At 40.5% G+C, this 21060-nt stretch overlaps 1 protein-coding gene across 1 annotated transcript in view; it reads left to right on the top strand.

Annotated features, from left to right (window-relative positions):
• vstm2b (V-set and transmembrane domain containing 2B) overlaps positions 1-21060 on the top strand; it is an 87814-nt gene that overhangs the window by 7312 nt on the left and 59442 nt on the right. Inside the window, exon 4 of the mRNA XM_034183826.1 lies at positions 654-1089. Within this exon, the coding sequence (XP_034039717.1) occupies positions 654-1089 (436 nt within the window). The remainder of the gene's footprint in view (positions 1-653; positions 1090-21060) is intronic.

The following is a 21060-nucleotide window of genomic DNA, read 5'->3' as shown; positions in this document are numbered from 1 at the left end:
ATAATGTGGTTGTTTGATTTCAACATATATACCATCTGATTGAACATCTAACCGGTTCCTCCACTGAGAAACCATCTTTGTCAGATGTTTTAACCTTGAAGGAAACCACAATCGCTGAAGTACGTGTCGGAAGATCCCCGGCTGAATAACCCACTTATGCAAGTTGCTTATTTATTTATTTTGGACAATGTCTATATTGTTTTAATTCAAATTACTTGTAGCTGTGTTCATTTGATATTAAAAAAATGTATTTTGAGTGAATTGATTTAATTTAGCTGAAATGAAAAGAAATATGAAACACTAAGTTGAAATATAATGACTTGCTATTTTGAGTATATAAACTATAAAAAATAATGTAATTTCATACATCACTTTTTTCAGTTCTGCCCACTTGCTCTGGTTTATAGTTGCGCATTAATGGGCTGAGTCAAACGGTCGCATGGTCAACATGTTAAAATGACAAGATGCACCCTGTTGTTAAACACGCCATGGCAGATTTTCCTTTGATATGATCTGAATTTTGCAGTCACAGCACACTAAACAGAGTGCCACTAAACAGGAGCGGCACTCTGGGCAGGCGTTCCGCTGGTGCTCTTCGCCTTCGCTGTCCCCGCCCCTTTAACAGTGCATGTCTTCTTTCCTGCTGTGCGCAGACGGTGCGTGTTCAGGGCAATGCCATCTCTCACCGCCTCAGCCTGTCCAGGGTGAAAAAGGAAGACGAGGGCGTGTACGAGTGCCGTGTGGCTGACCTGTGGGCTGACGAGACTCAGGAATTTACGGTTCATGCAACGCTACACGTCACGCCGGTCGACGGCATGGTGGCAGAGGAAGCGGTGTCACACATCCAGAACCGCTGGCCTCTGAGGAATACCAATCCAGCACTAGGGCTTGGAGGTGGGAGGACAACTTCGGAGCCTGGCCAGGGCCTGGCGGGAGGTCAAAGGTTAGGGCAGGGGAAGCATCAGGTGCCTCAGCAGGCCCAGGCTGGCCTCCTCCCCTCCATCTCCTCCACCACCACATCAGCAGCCAAGTCATCTGCTTCACCGCTGCCAGGAAAAGCAGCCATCCTCTGGCAGCAGCAAGGTCCTGGTAAGTCACCCTTAGAGGGGGGGATGGAAATGATGCAGAGCCACAGTGACCCCTAGTGGTGTCAGAGTAATACTAATACATATAACAAGCCACTGTGCTGCACTGGTCTGAACTCATCTTCTGCTTCATCTGTCTTTGCAACCTCTAGCAAATGTGCTGTTGTTTTGATTTGACACGAGCCCTTTATCTTCTGGTTGGGCAGATGATATTTCACACGACGGTGCAATCTCTAGGATTTTTTTTTTTTTTTTTTTTTCAGAAACCGCACCTGCTGACAACACTTGTATTTTCAAATGTGTACAATTTCTGCTCCTGATGTTTTCTGTCACCATGCTGTATGGGCTCACTTTTGGCTTTTTTCAACTTATAATGGCATGAGTCAAGGACAAGTGAGAATTCTTGGGGAAAAGCTGCTGGATGTGTCTGTTCTCTGGCATCTTCCTGGATGAGCTAGTTTGCAGAGCAGGTGACTCTGGTATAGGAGTTGGACTACCAACCTAAAGACTGATATTCGATTCCAGGTGTGGCTGCTGGCTGTGTGTGACAGTGGATCTGCATGGTTCCAGTCCACCCAACTGTAAATGGGCACCAACGTTGGTTGGGAAAATAACCTGCAATGGACTGGCATCCTGTCCAGGGCAGTGTTTACCCTACGGTGTTCTAGGTCTGGCAAGCTGCCAGGCTAACAAGCACTCTCATCAAGCCAGATGTAGTTTGATAAGAACACAGACAACAAATATGGCCAAATGTTCATTAATTTGAGTGTCAATAATCATTTCAGCTCATCTGCAGCACTTTGATTCGGTATTCTCTCACACAAACTATCATCTGTGGATTTTTTTTATTATTATTATTGTCACGTAACAGCACACTAATCAGCTGCTTCTGCATTTTATTATTATTATTATTATGATGATGATGATGATGATGATGTCAGCCAAGGGCATCATAATAATTTATTTAATTCTTTTATTTATTTATTTGTCTGACTGTCAGAAAGATTATGTCAAAAGTACTGTACAGATTTTGACGAAAGTTCTGAGCCTTTTCAGTCGTTGCCCCGAGACTGTGGAATGATCTTCCTTTGCACATTAGGCAGGCTGATTCTCTCTCTGCTTTTAAATTGTCTCTTAAAGCACATTTTTTCTCTTTGGCTTTTAACACAGCTTGACACTGTTTTTTTTGTTTGTTTGTTTTTTGTTTTTTTTGTGTGTTTTTGCTTTTAACTGTAACTTTTTATTTATTCAATTATTTTAACTTGCCTGTTTTTGTTGTGTACAGCGCTTTGGTTGTTGGTGCATTTTAAAGTGCTTTATAAATAAATTGAGATTGAGATTTTCACTACAGATACATATTAGGCCTTGGAAGACTCCATTAAATTTTGGATGTGATCTGGATCTGGATTTTGGATTACGTTTCACTTTATATAGGCTTTGAAGGATTACATCAAAACTACTTCACGGATTCTCACCAAATTTGCACCACAGATAGATATTAGGCCATGAAAGACTAATTAGGGGAGGTGATCGAGATTCTGGATCAAGATTTCCCTTTATATAGGCTTTGAAGGATTACTTCAAAACAACTTCAAGGATTCTCACCAAATTTGCACTACACATACATATTAGGGCATGGACGACTCCACTGAAGTTTTGGAGATAATCTGGATCCAGATTGGCGGACATCAGAAATCTCTGATTGCTCTTGTTATTATTATTATTGTTGTTGTTATTAGGATTATTATAGGCAGTATGCTGCCTTAGTGGTTAGCACTGTTGCCTCGCAGCACGGGGATGATTTGATCGATTCCCACCTGTAGCCTTTCTGTGTGGAGTTTGCATGTTCTCCCCGTGTTTGTGTGGGCTCCCTCCGGGTGCTCCGGCTTCCACCTGTATCCAAAGACATGCAGGTTAGGCAGACTGGAAACTTTAAGTTGACTATAGGTGTGTGAATATGTGGCCCTATGATGAGGGCAGCTGATATCTGTTCCACAGATTTTGACTCATATTAACATTAAAAAAGTCAGACCTCCACCTCTGAATAGGTTTTTGCACTGCACGTTTTTCATGAAACGCTCGCTCACTATTAAGTCCTTTTCAGCGTTTCACACCAGATACATGCAGCTGTAAATTTACATTGAAAACACAAATAAGCAAAAAAAAAAAAACCAAAAAGAAAAGAAAAGAATAAAACTGTCATTCTTACCGCGGTCTGTTTAGGTGGACAGCAGCTTGTATGTCTTCCAATGTGCTGGCTTGGCCTCATTTTGTGTGGACATGCTTGACCGCGGAAAAGTTCGCGGACTTACAAACGTTGAAGAAAAAAGTGGGTGCACATGCACCCTGAGATCTGCTAGTAATGACTGGAGGGATTCTGACAATAAATATGAACATTAAATTTTACTTTTACTCAAATATATTGTTTGCACCCATGCATTTGGTTTTGTGGAGGTCAGTGAAGCTGAAACTGAGTGATCCTAGGCTTCGGGTATTCATTCATTTGAGAAATACTTTATTTTGTTTGTGAAAACCAGCTTTGCAGGACTGTGGTATGATTACAATAATGAATGCATTATTTTAGCTTTTGCTTTCCTGAGCACCTCACATTTTTCTGCACAATCCATCTCGTGATTTGATGGGTCGGGGACGGGGGGTGGTTCAGTAAATTCCACTGACTTGAACAAGATTTAATGGGAAACGCTACAGGGGGAGCTTTGAAATAGGGTACCCAGGTATAACATTGGTGCCAATGGGCCTGTATAAGACTTCTTCTAGGTTAAGGCTTTCTTTAGTCAAATATGAACATTAAATTATCAACCCAACTCTGCCCTTTATTGTCATTATACATGGCTCTTCCTTATCATTGCAGATATCATAGAACTGACCTTTTCCCCACCAATATGATACCCACCTTTTGAGCATAAAGCCCCATAAAAACCAAAAACAAAAAGCAAAAAACAAACAAACAAAAAAACTTTAGTTTATCATCATTCACATCAGAAAAAAAGTGATGAGAGCGGGCTTTTTTTTCTTCTTCTTCGAACCAGATACATAAAATGTCATTTCAAACCTGAAAAACGACACATACAGCACCTGAATGCCAAGTGAGGAACTGAAAATATCAGCTATTTTTAAAATAAATCTTGTTTTTAAAATAAATCTTGTTTCCATGTTGAATCCAGTCAGTGTGCTACACGCTAGTAGCGTGATAAACATGCATACTGTATATGAGCACAGCACAGCGGTGTTTTGCTGTATCTGTTAGCTGTTTAATCTGCGCAGTTAGATTGATCTAGTTATCTAGATTACGATTTGTTTCCCAGTGTAATCTTTACGTGCCTTAACTAAAGCACTCCTTCTGCTGAATCACCTCTAAATTATTTACACATTATTCACTTTGCGTGTTTTTAGGAATCCGCTAGCTTAGCGTAGCTACTAGCTCTTAGCCGGTTTAGCATGGCGGCTTCTCCTGTCTCTCCCGCACTTTTCTGCTCTGGGTGTGAAATGTTTAGTTATTCCTCGGCCTCCTTTAGCAGTAACGGTACTTGTAATAAGTGTAGCTTATTCGTAGCTTTGGAGGCCAGGCTGGGCGAATTGGAGACTCGGCTCCGCACCGTCGAAAATTCTACAGCTAGCCAGGCCCCTGTAGTCGGTGTGGACCAAGGTAGCTTAGCCGCCGTTAGTTACCCCCTGGCAGATCCCGAGCAGCCGGGAAAGCAGGCCGACTGGGTGACTGTGAGGAGGAAGCGTAGTTCTAAACAGAAGCCCCGTGTACACCGCCAACCTGTTCACATTTCTAACCGTTTTTCCCCACTCGACGACACACCCACCGAGGAACAAACTCTGGTTATTGGCGACTCTGTTTTGAGAAATGTGAAGTTAGCGACACCAGCAACCATAGACAATTGTCTTCCGGGGGCCAGAGCAGGCGACATTGAAGGAAATTTGAAACTGCTGGCTAAGGCTAAGCGTAAATTTGGTAAGACTGTAATTCACGTCGGCAGTAATGACACCCGGTTACGCCAATCGGAGGTCACTAAAATTAACATTAAATCGGTGTGTAACTTTGCAAAAACAATGTTGGACTCTGTAGTTTTCTCTGGGCCCCTCCCCAATCGGACCGGGAGTGACATGTTTAGCCGCATGTTCTCCTTGAATTGCTGGCTGTCTGAGTGGTGTCCAAAAAATGAGGTGGGCTTCATAGATAATTGGCAAAGCTTCTGGGGAAAACCTGGTCTTGTTAGGAGAGACGGCATCCATCCCACTTTGGATGGAGCAGCTCTCATTTCTAGAAATCTGGCCAATTTTCTTAAATCCTCCAAACCGTGACTATCCAGGGTTGGGACCAGGAAGCAGAGTTGTAGTCTTACACACCTCTCTGCAGCTTCTCTCCCCCTGCCATCCCCTCATTACCCCATCCCCGTAGAGACGGTGTCTGCTCCCAGACCACCAATAACCAGCAAAAATCTATTTAAGCATAAAAATTCAAAAAGAAAAAATAATATAGCACCTTCAATTGCACCACAGACTAAAACAGTTAAATGTGGTCTATTAAACATTAGGTCTCTCTCTTCTAAGTCCCTGTTGGTAAATGATATAATAATTGATCAACATATTGATTTATTCTGCCTTACAGAAACCTGGTTACAGCAGGATGAATATGTTAGTTTAAATGAGTCAACACCCCCGAGTCACACTAACTGTCAGAACGCTCGTAGCACGGGCCGAGGGGGAGGATTAGCAGGAATCTTCCATTCCAGCTTATTAATTAATCAAAAACCCAGACAGAGCTTTAATTCATTTGAAAGCTTGACTCTTAGTCTTGTCCATCAAAATTGGAAGTCCCAAAAACCAGTTTTATTTGTTATTATCTATCGTCCACCTGGTCGTTACTGTGAGTTTCTCTGTGAATTTTCAGACCTTTTGTCTGACTTAGTGCTTAGCTCAGATAAGATAATTATAGTGGGCGATTTTAACATCCACACAGATGCTGAGAATAACAGCCTCAACACTGCATTTAATCTATTATTAGACTCTATTGGCTTTGCTCAAAAAGTAAATGAGTCCACCCACCACTTTAATCATATCTTAGATCTTGTTCTGACTTATGGTATGGAAATAGAAGACTTAACAGTATTCCCTGAAAACTCCCTTCTGTCTGATCATTTCTTAATAACATTTACATTTACTCTGATGGACTACCCAGCAGTGGGGAATAAGTTACATTACACTAGAAGTCTTTCAGAAAGCGCTGTAACTAGGTTTAAGGATATGATTCCTTCTTTATGTTCTCTAATGCCATATACCAACACAGTGCAGAGTAGCTACCTAAACTCTGTAAGTGAGATAGAGTATCTCGTCAATAGTTTTACATCCTCATTGAAGACAACTTTGGATGCTGTAGCTCCTCTGAAAAAGAGAGCTTTAAATCAGAAGTGCCCGACTCCGTGGTATAACTCACAAACTCGTAGCTTAAAGCAGACAACCCGTAAGTTGGAGAGGAAATGGCGTCTCACTAATTTAGAAGATCTTCACTTAGCCTGGAAAAAGAGTCTGTTGCTCTATAAAAAAGCCCTCCGTAAAGCTAGGACATCTTTCTACTCATTACTAATTGAAGAAAATAAGAACAATCTCAGGTTTCTTTTCAGCACTGTAGCCAGGCTGACAAAGAGTCAGAGCTCTATTGAGCTGAGTATTCCATTAACTTTAACTAGTAATGACTTCATGACTTTCTTTGCTAACAAAATTTTAACTATTAGAGAAAAAATTACTCATAACCATCCCAAAGACGTATCGTTATCTTTGGCTGCTTTCAGTGATGCCGGTATTTGGTTAGACTCTTTCTCTCCGATTGTTCTGTCTGAGTTATTTTCTTTAGTTACTTCATCCAAACCATCAACATGTTTATTAGACCCCATTCCTACCAGACTGCTCAAGGAAGCCCTACCATTATTTAATGCTTCGATCTTAAATATGATCAATCTATCTTTGTTAGTTGGCTAAGTACCACAGGCTTTTAAGGTGGCAGTAATTAAACCATTACTTAAAAAGCCATCACTTGACCCAGCTATCTTAGCTAATTATAGGCCAATCTCCAACCTTCCTTTTCTCTCAAAAATTCTTGAAAGGGTAGTTGTAAAACAGCTAACTGATCATCTGCAGAGGAATGGTCTATTTGAAGAGTTTCAGTCAGGTTTTAGAATTCATCATAGTACAGAAACAGCATTAGTGAAGGTTACAAATGATCTTCTTATGGCCTCGGACAGTGGACTCATCTCTGTGCTTGTTCTGTTAGACCTCAGTGCTGCTTTTGATACTGTTGACCATAAAATTTTATTACAGAGATTAGAGCATGCCATAGGTATTAAAGGCACTGCGCTGCGGTGGTTTGAATCATATTTGTCTAATAGATTACAGTTTGTTCATGTAAATGGGGAATCTTCTTCACAGACTAAAGTTAATTATGGAGTTCCACAAGGTTCTGTGCTAGGACCAATTTTATTCACTTTATACATGCTTCCCTTAGGCAGTATTATTAGACGGCATTGCTTAAATTTTCATTGTTACGCAGATGATACCCAGCTTTATCTATCCATGAAGCCAGAGGACACACACCAATTAGCTAAACTGCAGGATTGTTTTACAGACATAAAGACATGGATGACCTCTAATTTCCTGCTTTTAAACTCAGATAAAACTGAAGTTATTGTACTTGGCCCCACAAATCTTAGAAACATGGTGTCTAACCAGATCCTTACTCTGGATGGCATTACCCTGACCTCTAGTAATACTGTGAGAAATCTTGGAGTCATTTTTGATCAGGATATGTCATTCAAAGCGCATATTAAACAAATATGTAGGTCTGCTTTTTTGCATTTACGCAATATCTCTAAAATCAGAAAGGTCTTGTCTCAGAGTGATGCTGAAAAACTAATTCATGCATTTATTTCCTCTAGGCTGGACTATTGTAATTCATTATTATCAGGTTGTCCTAAAAGTTCCCTAAAAAGCCTTCAGTTAATTCAAAATGCTGCAGCTAGAGTACTAACGGGGACTAGAAGGAGAGAGCATATCTCACCCATATTGGCCTGTCTTCATTGGCTTCCTGTTAATTCTAGACTAGAATTTAAAATTCTTCTTCTTACTTATAAGGTTTTGAATAATCAGGTCCCATCTTATCTTAGGGACCTCGTAGTACCATATCACCCCAATAGAGCGCTTCGCTCTCAGATTGCAGGCTTACTTGTAGTTCCTAGGGTTTGTAAGAGTAGAATGGGAGGCAGAGCCTTCAGCTTTCAGGCTCCTCTCCTGTGGAACCAGCTCCCAATTCAGATCAGGGAGACAGACACCCTCTCTACTTTTAAGATTAGGCTTAAAACCTTCCTTTTTGCTAAAGCTTATAGTTAGGGCTGGATCAGGTGACCCTGAACCATCCCTTAGTTATGCTGCTATAGAGGTAGACTGCTGGGGGGTTCCCATGATGCAATGTTTCTTTCTCTTTTTGCTCTGTATGCACCACTCTGCATTTAATCATTAGTGATCGATCTCTGCTCCCCTCCACAGCATGTCTTTTTCCTGGTTCTCTCCCTCAGCCCCAACCAGTCCCAGCAGAAGACTGCCCCTCCCTGAGCCTGGTTCTGCTGGAGGTTTCTTCCTGTTAAAAGGGAGTTTTTCCTTCCCACTGTAGCCAAGTGCTTGCTCACAGGGGGTCGTTTTGACCGTTGGGGTTTTACATAATTATTGTATGGCCTTGCCTTACAATATAAAGCGCCTTGGGGCAACTGTTTGTTGTGATTTGGCGCTATATAAAAAATTGATTTATTGATTGATTGATGAGTGAGGCAGTCGCTGACTATGTGGTTGTCAGTAACAGCAATCGGCAAATTCCGGGCCCGGCTTGGTAAACTTCAGCCCAGGCATACTTTTTTTCATGCTCCCGTGACGAAATGAGTCAAATTTTCGTGACGGGGCTTTTTTTAACTCACTATTCCTAACCCTACTCCCACCCCCAACCCCAACCTTAACCATAACCACTCCGACACCCCCTCATCCCTTTTAATTTCGTGCACCCATCACAGAATGAATTAGAATGAATTTGTCCTACAAAAACAAGGCGGTTTTTGTCATAATATCATGAACCAATAGATTAATGTATATTTCGTGCTGCTGAATCACGACTTGCCATGAGACCAGGTTGACTTCGGCTGTCTTCGGCCAAAGTGTACTCTCCACTTAGCACATGTGCCAGTTTTTGCATCAGCTGTGTTGCCGTCAATGAAATTATATATACATATTAATTTTGGCAAATTTCAGGAATTTTAGGAATATATATATATATATATATATATATATATATATAACTAATTTTTTTTTTTTTTTTTTTTAATGGGGCCTTAGTTGAAACTTACCTAGTATATCACTGTCTTTTAAAACAGTTTCCAGTGAGTGGATGTTAGGTAGTGGTGTGAAGGATCATAGTAGGTCCTTGATTTGTGTGGACCGCCCCCCACAGTTCGGCACACATGTGAACTGCAGTTTAATTGCAAAGATTGCATAAATGTGATGTTTGTGCCATGTTTTTAAATTGTGATCATTTTGATGCAGTTGTGGTAAAATCAGTCTGTAAGAAATGCAGCTGCTCTGTACTCACATAGCCTGATTAAACTTTCTCGCAGAGAGACTGTTGCTACCACTATATCTGCGTGCTCACACAGTCTGTTACAACCTTGTACTTCGCTACAGACAACAGGTTCAGTGCACTTATGGATCCAACCACAGAAAGAATTTTTGTGAATGTTAAAGGAGTTGAGGATGAAGTGTCCGTTGTCTCTTCCTTGTGCAGCCATGAGCCCACTGAAATGAGTGTTGTGCTCGAAGGACATGCAGACAAGTTGGCTAAAAGGCCACAGCCTCGGAAAATAATATGTATTCCTGACTCAGCAGGACCACTGATCTGAATGCATTCTGATCAGTGGGTAGGACAACGTATCTTACAAATAAAATTACTGTTGTTACCTTCTCACCAGATGGTGTAGACATCCTCATCTTTTGTTAAAAAAAAAACAGAGCGACAGAATTTGAAGAAATTAACTTTTTTCCTTTTTTTCTAACTTTTCACGATTTTGACAAAGGATATTTTTTATGCACTGATACTCTACATATTCCAGTTTAACAGCTAAGTGTTTCATTTTAAAATATTTTGTAAATCATTAAACACTTTGTTTTCATTCAGGGCCTCCAGCAATGGTTCCTGATGCTTAAGCTATTTTTAAAAATGAAAATCAAAGTAGCATTTGTCTTTTTTTTTTTTTTTTTTTTGCTGATCTGAAAAATAATCTGATCCATGGCTCAAAAACTGCATCCGATCTGAATGGCCGCGTTTGTGATCCGTGACACTCCTTATGTGAGGTGAATTTTTTTCTGAGTGTTAAGTAAAATGGAGCTGCAACAACAAAACACTTAACTGTAAGAGGAGCGCACCAGCAACCTCAATTCTTAGAGTTTTAATGTGAGATGATTTTATGACATTGCGCTGACATTTGGTTTCCCCATTCATCATGTTGTCAGAAGAACTCTTCACCGTATAAGAACCAGAACTGCTCTGCCTTCATTAGCTCTCTTCAGAATGAATGCAGAGCATTTTCCTATGCTTCTTCCACGCTTTCCTCACTTTTCAGATCTCTTTAAATCAAGGGAGCACTTTTGTTGACATGTGTCTGAATGTTGAACACCTATTTATTCCAGCCTCCGGCAGCGGGGTTGGCAGATGTTGAGGGGAGGTGGAGAGTTGTAATATACCTCCCGTCGCTCTTCTCTCTGCCCCAGTTCTGTTCCATGAAGCGTACTCCTGAATAATTAAAGCTCATTGAAGTTCGGTATAGTCCTGTGAGGCCGGCTGCTGATGCTGAGAGCAGATGTTGCATGAAACACAGACACACTAATTAAACATTCATTTATAGTAACATAATTTTAAATAAATACAAAATCCAACCCCGGAATAAAATAAAATATGATACAGTAATCATCATGCATTTCTGCATACTAGAAACGTGTAGAAAGTCCCATGGAAATCTGTCCAGTGCAGCACCTATGTGCAACAAGACGCAAGAGTTGACAGCGGTGAGCACTACAGTCTACTGTCAGGACCGTGGACATATGAAACATGCACAAATGATTCTCCTTCTGTATCACATACTCTGCAAACATGTAACAGCGACGTGTGTCTTGAAACCATTTTCAAGACACACTCTTAATAAATAACAAATGACATAGTAACATGAATGACATTTTGTGTAAACATATGTTTCTTTTTGTGTGTATTCCTGCAAGTAGCTGATTGAATATCATTTTGCACTTACATCCAACAAAATCCTTATGTGCATTACGTTGTCTCTGTCACGCTGCCACCCGTTGTCATGTGCACAACTATTCATAGCAAATCACCTTCAAAATGTTGAGCAGCCCAGTGCACAAAAGTTGGAATGTCCACGCAATTTAGCACTTGTTATCTGGGATCTTAGTAATCAGGCTCATTATCTACATTTCTCATGCAGTGGAGCCTCTTTGTATCATCTGTCAATGAGGGCTGGATGATAACATCATCACAATTACTTATCGTCATAAAATGTCGGTGGATAACTATGAAAGGTTTGGGCATTTATGCTTGATATGAACAGATTTAACACATATTAAACAGTGGAAGTCCACATGTGTTTTGTGGATCTAGAGAAGGCATTTGACCGTGTCCCTCGGCGCACCCTGTGGGGAGTGCTCCGGGAGTACGGGGTCCGGGATCCTTTGCTAAGGGCTATCCGGTCCCTGTACGACCGCAGCAGGAGCTTGGTTCGCATTGCCAGTAGTAAGTCAAGCCTGTTTCCAGTGCACGTTGGCCTCCGCCAGGGCTGCCCTTTGTGGACTTAAGAACATCTGCAGTTTTTAATGCAACCATTTAAAGCTGCATAATGTTATTTGAGCTACTGGCAATGTGCCAAATCAGTCCAAAAAAAAAAAAGAGGGAGACTGACTCTTGGATAAAAAAGGGTAATCTGACAAAACAGAATAATTACTTTGAAATGTAATCCAAAAGTAATCAGATTACAAGTAATCCAAATGTATGTACATACATGCATGTAATCCACATGTATTCTTTCAAAGTAATCCTACCCAACCTTGTATATATATATATATATAGAGAGAGAGAGAGAGAGAGAGAGAGAGAGAGAGAGAGAGAGAGAGAGAGAGAGAGAGAGAGAGAGAGATTGCTGGTTGGTAGGGGTTCACATACGTATTTGCAGCAGTAACATACAAATTAATTATTAAAAATATCATACATTGTGATTTCCGGATTTTTTTTTTTTTTAGATTATGTCTCTCACAGTGGACATGCACCTAAGATGAAAATTTCAGACCCCTCCATGATTTCTAAGTGGGAAAACTTGCACAATCGCAGGGTGTTCTTATTTTCCTTTATCTTATATTTTTATCTTACTTATTTTCCTCACTATATATATATATATATATATATATATATATATATATATATATATATATATATATATATGAATGAACAAAATATCTAAATTTTCATGTGAATTTCTCCACCAGCATCAGAGTATTCATATAACATGCCAATCCTTCTTCAACCATCCAGACAATATCACCAGTGGAATAGAATGTACAGCCAATAGCTTTTTAACATTCAGCCAAATTCAGGGGAGGAGGGGTGTGGTTGCAGATACCTCAACAAATACATCCTGATTTGTAGCCCCACATGATCATTGCTCAGTCCCCATGAAAATCAGGTTTCCTTTGTTGATCAAATCCCATGCAAATCATTCCATTGAACATTTTGGCATTAACAACAGAAAAAAAAACATGGATCTCCATTTGGGAACTCTACATAATTTTTGGGAAAATCATACACTTTCAGAAACAACTCCCACACTGAGTATGAATTATTTCATGACTGACACTTCAGTGTTTTTCATCTCTTGCTGATATTTGCAATTCATTTCAGTCTAACGTTGTCCAATGTTTGAGAAAGATCATTCCAGAAATCTACTGTGTATTTTCCTTCATTAGAGGATATTATTGATGAAAATCTTTCCTTTCAGTAGGAATTGGACAGACATCAACTGCCATGTTCATAATACAACAGATGCTTTATGTATTTTATAAATCAGGAAAGTGGAACCAATTCTGCATCTGGTTCCTGTAGAACAAGTCCTTTTCATTGTTTGTGTCATCAAAGAGTTCAAAGCTGAATACGAAGGAAATTCTGGACCAGCAACAACTTAATGGGGTTCATTATTTTCAATATTTATTTATTTAATTATTTGGAAAAACAGCATCAGGAGACGGCAGAGGCACAAATCAGTAAACAAATTAAAGAACTATGCAAAGAAGTAAAGTCGCTCAGAGTGCACACCTCTGTGCACACGACAAGTCTACTGACAGATTGGTCGTGTTTGTGTCAATACAAATTTGTTTACTTGATCAGCGATATTATGGAAATAATTAAATGTTGGTTCTTTGTTGAAATTTTTGACTTATTGTTTCTTGAGAAATAGACAAAAGTATTGAAAAAATGTCACATTAGAGTATTAAAAAAAACAATTTTTCTGTCCTTTTCTAAATTTACTATAAATTTTGATAGGCTCCTTCTTGGCCCATGCCCCACCCCTCCATTAAAGTACATGTCTCACTCCAGTCAACAGTATCTTTTAAAAAATTGGATACCAGATTATAAATCATTTCTTCCATCTCTTTAACGTCTGCAGTCGCTGATATAGCTGATAAAAGTAAAATAAGCAGAGATTAGAATCATATTGATCCATAATCATAATGTAACATTAGACACAGACTCGTTGCTGTGCCTGTGTCCAGTTCCAGTTCACTTCATGACTTATTGCCCCTTCACACATAACACAAAGTTGGGCAAATGAAGCAGAAACCAGCTGAAAAAGGGCAAAAAAAACAAAAACAAAAACAAATTGGCCAACCGCGAAAAATTCCAGCTGCTGTCAGGAGGGACAGACAGTCAGACAGGGGTGAATTATCTCGCAGGGACGGTTTTGTGCTCGTTCGTGTGCATGCGCACGAATACAGTGTGAAAGATATGTGATACCACATCGTGCTCACACAATAGGAGCAGTAATCATGTTGGACAAATGTACACAAATCAACAAAAATGTGTAAGGACAAAATAATGAGAGAGCACCGAGCATTATTATCACTTTACCGGGGCGTTGCTAGGCAGGTATCGTAGATTTACGTCGATGCTATCTGGCTATACTCGCCCACTGTGCGTAAACAAATGACATCATAGCGCGCAGCCCAAGAACTGTCCGCAGAGGGTAAAAAAAAAGAAACAAAAAACTAAAAAGGCAAGAAGTGTGTGTTGGTCCCAATATGGATATTCCGGATGATTTTCTCATGGATAGTACGACAACAGCAGCCATGAGCAGCCAGCTTGATGAGGACACACAGCCGAATTTGGAGAGCAGTGTGCGCCAGCTGACACGACAAAAGTTAAAGTGAGCCAACTTTTTATGTACGCGTTACGTGTTGTGTATCTCAGTAAAAAGTGATAATAATGCAAATAACATGCTGTTGTTGTGCGGTATGCATTTTCTGAGTCCCTTTGTTCATGACCAGTCACCCGCAATGACAGACAATGATTCTGTTTTCACTGTAAAACAAACAAACAAAAAAAGCAATGCTTACTGTTACTGTTTCAGCACTCTGGGAAAACAATTTCCTTCAGGCTTAAAAAAGTTCTTGTTATTCTTGTAATGTGTAATTGATGCCTGATGATTTGACGGTCTGTGTTGGAAATGATGAAACAAATGGATTTCGTTTTGCCTGTTAAAATATTTAATTCCTGTTATAAAGCACAGACAATACAAGAATTATCCTCCTTCTGTTCCTTTATGTTCATGAACCATGGCCATGCACATAAACAATGAAGTAATGACCTGACTTGAATGAAGCAATGTGCTCATATCATGAACACATCAGCCTGCTCCACGTGTCCAGCTGTCCAGCGTGCCAAAGGACACCGTGTCATGTGGACTATCACTCACGTGGTGGATGTGACACTTGACTCGCTGGCCGTTTACATGATTAGACAGGTATTTTCACATGGAACAGCCTGGCTGATGGTGTCCAGTGTGCACTGAGGTGCTGGTGACCACGTTGCAAAGGTGATGTGTTTTTATTTATTACCATGCGAGGAGAGCCCGTGGGTGCATGCGCCTCATGGTGGCATGTTGAGAGGTGATTTTCTGCATGGCAGGGACGTCCCTGAAAAAGACATTGCTTGGATGGCAGCATGTGTTGCTCCAAAACCTGGATGTACCTTTCAGCATTGATGGTGCCATCACAGATGTGTAAGTTGCCCATGCCATGCCTAACACACCCTCATACCATCACACATGCTGGCTTTTGAACTTTGCGCTGGTAACAATCTGGATGATCTTAATTCTCTTTAGACCGGAGGACACGACGTCCATGATTTCCAAAAACAATTTGAAATGTGGACTCATCAGACCACAGCACACTTTCCACTTTGCGTCTGTCCATTTCAAATGAGCTCGGCCCCAGAGGCGGTGGTGTTTCTGGATGTTGTTGATGTATGGTTTTCACTTTGCATGGTATTGTTTTAACTTGCACTTGTAGATGTAGTGACGCACTGTGTAACTGACAATGGTTTTCTGAAGTGTTCCTGAGCCCACGCCGAAAGATCCTTTACACAGTGATATTTTAATGCAGTGCCGCCTGAGGGATTGAAGGTCACGGGCATTCAATGTTGGTTTTTGGCCTTGCCGCTTACCTGTAGAAAGTTCTCCAGATTCTCTGAGTCTTCTGATTATATTATGGACTGTAGATGATGGAATCCCTAAATTCCTTGCATTTGAACGTTGAGAAACATTATTCTTAAACTGTTGGACTATTTTTCCAATCAGCTGTTTACAAAGTGGTGATCCTCACCCCGTCTTTGCTTGTGAACGGTTGAGCCTTTTGGGGATGCTCCTTTTATACCCAATAATGACACTCACAATTAGTGTCCTCAGTTCCCAAACGCTTATTGAGTGTTGTTAGAAGGAAAGATGATGTAACACAGTGGTAAACATACCACTGTTCCAGCTTTTTGAAACGTGTTGCAGGCATCCATTTCAAAATGAGCAAATGTTTGCACAAAAACAATAAAGTCTATCAGTTTGAGCATTAAATATCTTGTCTTTGTGGTGTATTCAATTGAATATAGGCTGAAGAGGATTTGCAAATCATTGTATTCTGTTTTTATTTACATTTCACACAACATTCCAACTTCACTGGAATTGGGGTTGTAGCTTAAGGGTGTACTTGGGTGATCCACTGACACAAGTCAGTTATGGTGATCCTGGGGTCAATTTCAAGGTCACAGCAAGATATTCAAGATATTGTCATTGGCACCCTTGTTAATTTAATTTATATTTAGCATAAGTGTGTACTTGGGTGATCCCCTGACACTTTGTATTACTGGGGGATGGGGGGGGGGGGGGGGGGGTCTGTCATCTATTGATAATTCTTGTTTTAAACTGATTTGCTGAAATATTAAATTTTTTAAGATATGCATTTTCTCTTTTTTTGGAGCTGTCGACTGTAATGATCAAAATGAAAATACAAAATGACTGAAACATTTTAGTTTCTACGTATTGAAACTAGAATATGAAAAAAATTTCACTCTCTGTAATGCCAGACAAAAAATACTGAACATTTTCAGAATATTCTTTTTTTTAGATGCACCTGTAGTTCTATAGCAGGGGTGGGCAACGAGGGCCGAGACACTGCAGGTTTTCCTTGCAACCATTCACCTCAGCAGTGGGTTGCTGATGAGCTTCTCCCTTGAACATAACCACCTGGTTGTCAATGAAATCACCTGCTGAAACACCTGAACATTAATGAAATCACCTGCTGAGGTGATTGGTAGCAAGGAAAACCTGCAGTGCTTCAGCCCTTCATGGCACATGATTGTCCACCCCTATTCTATAGACTAGGCTGTAAACATGTTTATGCAGATGGACATTTTAACCTGGTCTTCTATGGAACTGATTCCATTTTGGAGCCAGCCTTTAGCGACCATTAAAAGAACTGCAAGATATACCCAGTTTGTTTCATTTCATACGGCCGGATGTTGGGTGGGAATAAACTGTGCAAATGGTTTTACTATAACCTGCTGACAAAGCCCATCTGGTGATGAATCCATTACACTTTGATGGCTGGATTGGGAGACAACAGCAGGATTCGGTCTGTCATTGGCGGTCGGAGAGCAGCTACAATCGATTTTGCTTCAGCGGTCAGCACAGCAGATTAACATCTGTGTGACGATGGTGATAGTTTCTAATTTTGGACTCTCATGCAGGTCACCATTTGTTAGACATTTAATCAAATGCAGTTTAAGTGGCTTGCTGACACTTTTCTCCTGACAGCAGGAAGCTGTTTTTTTTTCTCGTGCTTTCCTCCAACTTGATGTGCTCTACTTATTTGACAACAGATGAAGGTTAAAAGCGTGGCAGAATTGAAAGATTACCTCGCTCTGGGCTCTGCAGCCTTATCCTCGGTAATAACAGGCGATGTCGGGGGAAGGGCCATGGGGTGGTGGGTTGCTGAAATGCAGGCATCTGTCACATTTCTGCCACGTCATCTGACTGAGTGGCAGAAACAATTAATATGGAAGGTAAGGATGGCGGCTGTCGGGGGTGGGAACAGATAAGCTGTCAGGTGTCTCAAATTGCTTCTCCCATTTTCATTTTTCGTCTGCAGTGCGGTGGCCTTGCTTAATAAGAGATAAACCTCCCTCGCTTTTCACTCGCGCTCTCGGCCTGTGCGCTGCATTCCACTGGTAGATATCTGCTGTGAACGTTTGGAAATATCACCACAAGCAAGTGTCACATGAGGTCACTGAAGACAGAAACATCTGTGGAAGCGGCTGCTTGCACTGATAAGACCGACATGTATAGAAGCCCCAAAGTGGAAAATTATGGTTATATATCTGGATGCTGACAAAATTACTAATCTACCTTTCTTGTTGCAGTATAACAGAGTTGAAAGTAAACAATAATTTTCACAGTGTAGCCTGTCGGCTTTAATTTGAGAGGACACACACATCCAAATTGAAATATGCAGGACTTTTTTTTAAAAATTAGCACATTTTTAAAGAACAGTTATGTGACCTTCAACCACACAATGGAACTGCCGTGGGTTCTGGATGGCAACCACCCAGGCAGACAATCGACCCATCCTTGCCTTTTAAAAGTTGCCTTCTATCTGCTGCAGCCAGTTGAAACGTGGGCGTCCCCTTTTTGTACCCACTGGGGTCCTCAACACTGATGCACCTACAGTAGCGTTCAGAATAATAGTAGTGCTATGTGACTAAAAAGATTAGTCCAGGTTTTGAGTATATTTCTTATTGTTACATGGAAAACAAGGTACCAGTAGATCAGTAGATTCTCACAAATCCAACAAGACCAAGCATTCATGATATGCACACTCTTAAGGCTATGAAATTGGGCTATTAGTAAAAAAAAAAAAGTAGAAAAGGGGGTGTTCACAATAATAGTAGCATCTGCTGTTGACGCTACAAACTTAAACCTGTTATGTTCAAACTACTTTTTTAGCAATCCTGTGAATCACTAAACTAGTATTTAGTTGTATAACCACAGTTTTTCATGATTTCTTCACATGTGCGAGGCATTAATTTTGTTGGTTTGGAACCAAGATTTTGCTCATTTACTAGTGTTCTTGGGGTCATTGTCTTGTTGAAACACCCATTTCAAGGGCATGTCCTCTTCAGCATAAGGCAACATGACCTCTTCAAGTATTTTGACATATCCAAACTGATCCATGATACCTGGCATGCGATATACTCGTATAGGCCCAACACCATAGTAGGAGAAACATGCCCATATCATGATGCTTGCACCACCATGCTTCACTGTCTTCACTGTGAACTGTGTCTTGAATTCAGAGTTTGGGGGTCGTCTCACAAACTGTCTGTGGCCCTTGGACAAAAAAAGAACAATTTTACTCTCATCAGTCCACAAAATATTCCTCCATTTCTCTTTAGACCAGTTGATGTGTTCTTTGGCAAATTGTAACCTCTTCTGCAGATGTCTTTTATTTAACAGAGGGACTTTGCGGGGGATTCTTGCAAATAAATTAGCTTCACACAGGCAACTTCTGTCACAGCACTTACAGGTAACTCCAGACTTTCTTTGATCATCCTGGAGCTGATCAGTGGGTGAGCCTTTGCCATTATGGTTATTCTTCTATCCATTTTGATGGTTATTTTCCTTTTTCTTCCACGTGTCTGTTTTTTTTTTTTTTTTTGCCCATTTTAAAGCATTGGAGATCATTGTAGATGAACAGCCTATATTTTTTTGCACCTGCGTATAAGTTTTCCCCTCTCCAATCAACTTTTTAATCAAACTACCCTGTTCTGCTGAACAATGTCTTGAATGTCCCATTTTCCTCAGGCTTTCAAAGAGAAAAGCATGTTCAACAGGTGCTGGCTTCATCCTTAAATAGGGGACACCTGATTCACACCTGTTTGTTCCACAGAATTGACGAACTCACTGACTGAATGCCACACTACTATTATTGTGAACACCCCCTTTTCTACTTTTTTTTTACTAATAGCCCAATTTCATAGCCTTAAGAGTGTGCATATCATGAATGCTTGGTCTTGTTGGATTTGTGAGAATCTACTGGTTCCTTGTTTCCCATGTAACAATAAGAAATATACTCAAAACCTGGATTAATCTTTTTAGTCACATAGCACTACTATTATTGTGAACACTACTGTATGATAAATCTGACTCCAGAAATCAAATCTATGTATCTGAATTGACCTGAACACAAGTTTTCATGTCTTAAATGCAAATAACGGTGGAGAAGTCGGCCAGAGAATTGACAGTGATTACAAGTGCAGAGCATTTTCCACTGACAGTGAGAGACCGCTGCAGCACTTCAATCTTTCAAGATGGCGGGGCCGCAATCCGCTCGGGGAATTTTTTTTATACAGGTCTTGCCTTTCTAGTAAATCTGTGCCTCAGGCCTTGAGTAAAACGTACTGTCTTCAGTTCATTAAACATATTATATCTCATCACATCTTATTTGGAGAACAACTGTACATGTTTGTTTACATTGTGTTTAAATCAGATCAGAAGTTCATGAAAGAGTCAGCGGATTGTCAGCAGCATGTGACCAACTTCCAGGTGAAGCAGCATCATATATTTTCATCACTCACAACATGGAGAAACATCTTCGTGTGAGTACAGTTTGATAAGTTGCATAAATGTGAGTTTGAAAGGTTCAGATCGGGTGAGATTCAGCAGTGCCCTAAAACCCTGTCGACAGCAAAAGAGTTTCTACTTGAGGAAAACGAGCTGCAGCTCTTAGAAAAAGGCAGTCAGGAATTTAATGATGAATGAGCGGAAAGGCAGCTGTGCACAAAGTGTTCAGGGATGACCTGCCTGATCCTGGTTTTAAGGAAGGTGGGCGAGAGAGCGTGCAGAAGCAGGCATGTTAACATTTTCTTTGCTGCCTCACGTTGAAGATTGGATCGTGCATCGCTACACTGCTTACGCCTCCATGAGTGCTCAGCTTACTTTAGTCATTCATGGCAAAGAACATGTCCACGTAAAGGTTTACATTAATTTGGCAACCAAGTTCTTATCCACTTCCACGTGCTGTATTTATTATATTTTATCCTGCCACTGCTAAGGCCCCTAGCAGCTGTTCATTGTGGTCGATAAGTACACATTTTGGGCTTCACATGTATGTTTGAATCAGGGCTTTGGACCAGAATTTTTCCCAAGTGGTTTGTTCCAAACAGAAACGATATTTTAACATTTCCAGTTTTGGGCTCCACCCCAAAATTGACATGCCTGATCCAGTTAGAACAAAGAAATATCATTCTCAAACCAGT

The sequence above is a fragment of the Thalassophryne amazonica genome, chromosome 2 (genome assembly GCF_902500255.1).
Source record: "Thalassophryne amazonica chromosome 2, fThaAma1.1, whole genome shotgun sequence".
Lineage (NCBI taxonomy): Eukaryota > Metazoa > Chordata > Actinopteri > Batrachoidiformes > Batrachoididae > Thalassophryne > Thalassophryne amazonica.
This window is presented reverse-complemented; position numbering and strand designations above follow the sequence as displayed.